Source organism: Ostrinia nubilalis, chromosome 21 (assembly GCF_963855985.1).
Source record: "Ostrinia nubilalis chromosome 21, ilOstNubi1.1, whole genome shotgun sequence".
In the NCBI taxonomy this organism is placed as follows: Eukaryota; Metazoa; Arthropoda; class Insecta; order Lepidoptera; family Crambidae; genus Ostrinia; species Ostrinia nubilalis.
Genome location: NC_087108.1, coordinates 321,727 through 328,129, shown reverse-complemented (window position 1 = coordinate 328,129; position 6,403 = coordinate 321,727). Strand labels below are relative to the sequence as shown.

General features: G+C 42.0%; 1 protein-coding gene across 1 annotated transcript; it reads right to left on the bottom strand.

Moving 5' to 3' along the window:
• LOC135082406 (peroxisome assembly protein 12) lies at nucleotides 1-6,207 on the bottom strand. The gene is made up of 7 exons (XM_063977201.1): nucleotides 5,857-6,207; nucleotides 5,182-5,290; nucleotides 4,352-4,557; nucleotides 3,467-3,696; nucleotides 2,218-2,359; nucleotides 1,496-1,581; nucleotides 1-287 (listed from the first exon to the last, which is right to left on the bottom strand). Exons 1-7 carry the CDS (start codon nucleotides 5,974-5,976, stop codon nucleotides 176-178), a joined length of 1,005 nt encoding a protein of 334 aa, XP_063833271.1. The 5' UTR covers nucleotides 5,977-6,207; the 3' UTR covers nucleotides 1-175.
• Nucleotides 6,208-6,403: the final 196 nt, after the last annotated feature.

The following is a 6,403-nucleotide window of genomic DNA, read 5'->3' as shown; positions in this document are numbered from 1 at the left end:
ATGTTTCTATGAAGATGACCTACTCATTTATATTTACTCTGCTATAAGTAGGCTACCCTACCGTAAAAGTAAAGTAACCACTCACAGCGCCCAAGCTAGTTCCATGTTAGTCAACGTTCAGCCTCCATAGAAGCCACCTCAACCGTGCCCGTAGAGCCTCGTACGAGGTCCTTACTCAGTCGACGTAGAGCCTTACGAGGTCGTGTTCTCGCGCCGGGTAGCGCGTGAGCGGGCAGGCGTGGTCCGTACGAAGGTGCCGCGAGATGCATACGTAGCAGAATACGTACCTGCGAAAAAAGCATGCATCAGTCTCACTCCTAGGTAGACAATAGGCACTTAAACCTTTGCAATTAACCAGGTTTAGGAAAATAATTCAGGTTCAGAAAGGTTCTCGAGTGGCGACCACGGGCTGGAAGAGGTAGCGTAGGCAGGCCTCCTACTAGGTGGACCGACGATCTGGTAAAGGTCGCGGGAGGAGCCTGAAAACCTTGGGGGAGGCCTTTGTCCAGCAGTGGACGTCATTTGGCTGAAACGAACGAATGACCGAACAAGGGAAATAAAGTGTCTGGTTTTAAATACCATTTTAGATGTTAACATCAAAAATAGACATATTGACACCACCAATCAATTCACGTACTTTTTAAAACTGTCAAAACGAAACTCTCCCATAGATTTTGTATGGCACTACAAGCAAGTGACGTCACTATTTTGTCAACTCAAATAAACTATACCTTAATTCTTTAGAAATTTCCTTGAATGTAAACAAACACTTCTGCACACAATTACACCATAATCACTTACGTGTTCATAATATCATACACATTATTTCACAAGCCCATGAAACCAACTTTATTCTCACGATTATACAAGTTTGGAATCAATCTTTAAACAAATTATTTTAGCAAAATATGTGAACGATGAAAATTTGTGAGACTTGTCAAATTGACTTGAAGTTTAAAATTATGTGTTATCTCCATGTTGTCTCTGACACATCAGTGTTGTAACCTGTAAGTCATAGACAATAATCGGTAAATTTAATTGATTTTATTTCAATTATTCAATCATTTTTATTACTGATTGCATTTAAATAGATTTAAATAGGGTCTTAATCAACAATGTATTTTTTCTTCATTGAATGTACTACTAATTGTTTAATGCATTGCTTTATAAAGCATTATAAATAATTTCTATAGGTACGTAAGTACTACAATAATTTCAATCCGCGATTAACGAGAGGTTTTGTCGCCTCACTAGGGCACAGATTAAAAATGTTTTAATGTCAGTTGGCCATATTTGTTTACATTTAGGGAAATTTCTAAAGAATCCGACTTAAGGTACTTTTTTCAATTACAATGCGACCAAAAATTTTAATTTACAGGTAATTTACAATTAATTAAGTTTTTAAGACCAGAATGAAGTGTCTTTTTAGAAAAGTTGTGATTTCGAATTATTGGAGAATGGTGTCAAATTGTCCATTGAAACAAAATAATCTTACCCGGACACTGGCAGCACCGTAGGAATCTTCCACGTTCTTAGACAGATGGGGCATTTGTTTTTTAACCTCTCGTGGCGTTGTTCTTTCTGTAATTTAACATATTTTATAGTGGTAAGGTAACGTGTAAAATATAAATATTGCATTTTCTAGCATTCCTTGTAATTTTTATCATGCGTTCTATCATGCCCTGTAAAATTGATCACATGTTCTACCATGCCCTGCATAGATAATTTCATTTTTACAATTCCCTGTATACTAATCACGTGTTCCACAATGCCCTGTATACTTCATCATATATTTTACTTTTTTTTATGCAAGACAAGGCAGGTATTTGACCGCAATCGCACCTGGTGTTAAGTGAGATGCAGTCTAGAATGGTACATACTGTAGGTTATGGATTGCAATCCAGCGACGTTTTCAATTCAGCTGAATTCTTGTTGGATGCCCTGAATTCTTGCTGGATTGACCTGAATCCAGCTGGATCTAGCGCGGATCCAGCAAAATGTGGAACGAACAACGACATTTTTAAGATTTTTCCCTATTAAGTAACCAGCTTTCTGCCCGCGGCTTCTCCCGCGTGAAAAAAGGGCTGTTTTTTTAGGGGTTTCCCGGAAATTATTCGAATTTTTCTCGCTGTGAAAACCATCCTTGGACTTCAACGAACATTAAAAAAAAGAATTGGTAAAATTGGTCCGGGCGTTGTTGGTAGGTAGACTAATGACCTGCGGCGGCGGCGGCGCGGGCAGCGCCTCGCTGTGGTGGTGCGCGGAGTCCCACCAGCGGAGGAACTGCACGCCGAAGGCGCCGTACTCCACCGCGCGCAGTGCCAGCCCGCCCAGCATCGGGAACGTTACCACGGCTTGCCTGAAGCAAACAAATGTTTTAATGTTAAAACATTTCTTTGTCCAATGACCCCAAGCTACCTATCCTTATCGCTTGCGCGTAATTATACACATTCATTGCTGTCGCCCGTCGCATAGTCGCAACAGCAATATAATTACGCGCGAGCGATAAGGATGGGTAGCTTGGGGTCATTGGACAAAATTCTATGTGCTCGGCGACCAGACTATAGTAAGGCGCGAATCCAGCTCTCAAAAAAGGTTGTAGTCAGCCAGCCGAAAAATGTGCGGGGGGACGATCACTTGGTAAATTAATCTAAATCAAAAACAAACTGTGATGGTGTTTTCTTCCTCGGTCCCTCACTGATGAGGATCGCGACCACAGTAGTGTTCTTCCACAGACTGCGGGCATAAGTTGTGTGGACCGCACGATGCAAACTCCCGCCCACCCAATGGTTTTAGCTTACAGAAATTACAAAAATGAAGTTTAAATTCAAATTGTTTATTTATGCAAATAGGCTCCCTAAGAGCACTTTTACACGCCCCAACCCTACCATTGCTGCAAGTTAATTTACATTTAAGTGTGACGCGTCTCTGTTAGGGTGATGGGCGTGCCTATCGTGCTCAATAAAGTGAACCCAAAGTCAAAAATTCTTATTTGTAAGTATAAACTACTTAAATAGTACTAACAGTGGCGGCGTAGTATGGCTCGGCAGCCGGGGCGATCCCCCCTCCGCATATACTCGTATAGCTGGGGGCTAAGGCACCCCAGAATGGTCTGGTGCCCTCCAGGATTTTTGGATTACCGATTCGAAGATGAAAGATGTTAGTACGAATCAGCTACATCATACCAATCGCTAATCGCAATCCTTGTCATGTAGATGCACCAGTGAAGGGGTGACAACAGTCGCGCTTGTCACCCCCTGATGCTTGGCACCCGGGGCGGACCGTACTGAGTTAACTGAGTACTTACAAATCGTCAAATATTTTGCTCTTAAGGAGCCTCTACATGCATTAATCTTTGTACCCTACTAGCGCTTCGAGACCAACATTTGGCAAGTGCTGAGAAGAAGTCACTACAATAATTACAATGATAACTTAAAAGTTTCCCGCACATGGTGCAGCCACTCACCCAATCTGTCCAGTCATGACACTCCTGGCCAGGTCACCCCACGTGTGTTCCTGCGGCGGCGGCGGCGGCGCGGCGCGCAGCGACAGCCCTAGCGCGGCCAACGCGGGCGCGTGAGCACGCGACGCGCCCGTCAGGTAGCGCGCGCACTGCACGAGCCGCGCGCACGAGCACGTCAAGTGGACGAGGGCGTACAGCTTGATGGCCGCGCGTCGGACGCTGGCCGGGGTGCCCTGGTTGACATAGTATGATAGTAAGACGATTATCACACTGCACCGCGCTCCGCCGCGGTCCGCGTGGCTATAAAGAATTCCGCGCGCAAACGCGTTTTCAGTGTGTTGTGCCGCGCGTGTTTTCTATACAAGCTGAGGTACTTGCATACAATGTTTAAATCTGTCGTCCCGCGTACCGCGGCGGAGCGCGGTGCAGTGTGATAATCGCCTAAGTTGTCTTTGAATGGGTGCCCTGGTTGAGGTGGGTTAATGTCAGAAATTTGGCTTAAAAACTACTCAGACGTCTAAATTTACTCGATTTAACGTAACACGACTACTGATTCAGGAATCCCTATTTAGCAGCCTTTTACTCTGATGTATGAAATTGTGTACAAATGAGATGGGCTATTCCAAAACATATATTTTGGTGATTGTACTAGTTTAAATGGCAATTGGGTTTATTAGTTGGACAATCGGTTAACTGTTTGTACTTCTTACCTGAAACACAACGCGTCACTTTTGTTATTAAACACTTCCATTATAAAATTTCACATTGTAAAACCAAGCTGCCAATTTTATTGCTCAATGCAGCCCCACTTTTCAAAAATAAAGGTGTAATATAAATAAACTTTTATTAATCTTTATAACAACTGAAAGACCCAATAAAGCACAATACCTTCCCAAGCCTCCCGTCCTCGTCGTCCTCGCGCCAGCGGTCGACGACCCTCTCCAGCTTGTCCTTCAAGTACGGTATGAGCACCAGCAGCGCCAGCGAGCCCTTCTCCAGCCAGTAGGGCAGGCGCTTGTGCTGCGGCGTGAGCTCGGCGCTGAAGGACACCGGCACTCGCAGCAGGCCGTAGAAGCTCTCCGAGAATGATGCCGCTGGAAGGACATGAGAGAAATGTGGTGAATGAGACAGGCAGAAAGTTTTCAATCTACTAGAAATACTTTTAATGTCCTGTGACAAGCTTTTAAAACTATGTTATCTATACTAATATTATAAATGCGAAAGTATCTCTGTCTGTTTGTCGGTCTGTCTGTCTGTCTGTATGTCTGTCTCGCTTTCACGCCTAAACCACTGAACCGATTTTGATGAAATTTGGCATAGAGATAGTTTGAGTCCCGGGAAAGGACATAGGATAGATTTTATCCCGGTTTTTGAAACAAGAGACGTGCGCGATAAAGTTTTTATGTGACAGACAATATTTCGCGCGGGTGAAGCCGCGGGCAGAAAGCTAGTCTACAATATATAAAAATGAATCGCAAAATGTATTGGTAAGTGCATAACTCAACAACGCCTGGACCAATTTTACCAATATTTTTTTAATGTTCGTTGCAGTTCAAGGATGGTTTTTACGGTGAGAAAAATTCGAATAATTTACGGGAAAAGCCTAAAAATAGCCCACGCGGGCGAAGCCACGGAAAAGCCTAAAAATTGCCCTTTTTTCACGCGGGCGAAGCCACGGGTGGTAAGCTAGTATACTTATACAATTAACTCCATCTTACCATAATGTTTGAGGTAGTGGTACTGCAGACAGCAGTCAAAGAGAAGGTACAGCTCATCGTACCAGCGCACGCACCACCCGCACTTGTTTGGGTACGTAGCTGCTAAGTACTGGAACAATATTGAACTCAATCAGATTGTGAAATAATACAATTCGTTAAGATATACTCATGGCAGTAATTGTTTTCATTGAGCTTCAATCAAGTGTAGTTTTGAGCTACAATGCTCGAATAAGAGTGAAAGATATTAATTGTTATGATCAACTACCTTGGTTACATATTAGTAGTTCAGGTAGACCATCTAAAAAACTGTAGGACTGTTTCAATTTCAATAAAAAGGTGCTACCTGCACATCTTTATATTACTTAGATGTGCAGGTATTCATTAAAAGACTTGGCATGTCAGATACATGAGATAAATTGCCACTGTTTATGTAGCCTACCCTACTTATCACATCACAAGAAAAAAAATATTTACAATACTTATTGATAGTCGTGATAACACTTTAAGACTCTTATCACAACTAATATTACATAATATTATTCATGAGATATCAAAAAGCACTGAAATTCTTCTAATAAAATTTATTACCAAATCCTAACCTAAAAATTGCGATTCATGTTTTATGACATACTCATTTAGTTTTATACGATTTAATTTTAACAAGTGTCTGGTTACCTCGATTAACTTCTTCAGGGCCGGCTTCACAGTAGAACCCAGCGCATCTTGGGCTGTAACTTGGAAAATTGAAGGAGTTCCCTGAAGAGTTCGTGTAATGTGAGCAGCGTATACAGCCATAGTTTACTTATAAATTCTTAAATACTTTCACTGCACTGCTATAATTAATTTATTTAATGAATATTTAGGTCAGAGCGTATGTTTTTGCGCTACTGAATAAAAATTATGTTTGTTTATTTTCTGGGGCAAAAGGTCAGCTGGCTGGCTGTCACTCACTGACGTCAAATAAATGTCAAATGTCAGTGTCACTTCTAATCTGTGGTGTCATCCGTCAACTAATGGTATATAGTGATGTGTGTTCGATTCAACGCCTTTAAAAATTATCGATATGTTACTAATAAGTTGCGCAACAAGTTGATTGAGTCAATAACACAAGCAAAGTCCCGTGCACGTGCCATAATATCCTTTTAAAGGGTCTTTTGTAATTTTTGCATATTGTGTTGCTAGCCAAAACGAACGAACAACGTGAAGGTACGGAACTTAAAAA

Excerpts from the sequence above, each read along its gene's own strand:
- LOC135082406 (XM_063977201.1), bottom strand. The coding sequence starts at position 5,976 with ATGGCTGTATACGCTGCTCACATTACACGAACTCTTCAGGGAACTCCT. Across the intron at positions 3,697-4,351 it reads AGGACGGGAGGCTTGGGAAG|GGCACCCCGGCCAGCGTCCG; the intron begins GTATTGTGCTTT and ends TATGTCAACCAG. Across the intron at positions 1,582-2,217 it reads CCGCGCCGCCGCCGCCGCAG|AAAGAACAACGCCACGAGAG; the intron begins GTCATTAGTCTA and ends GTTAAATTACAG.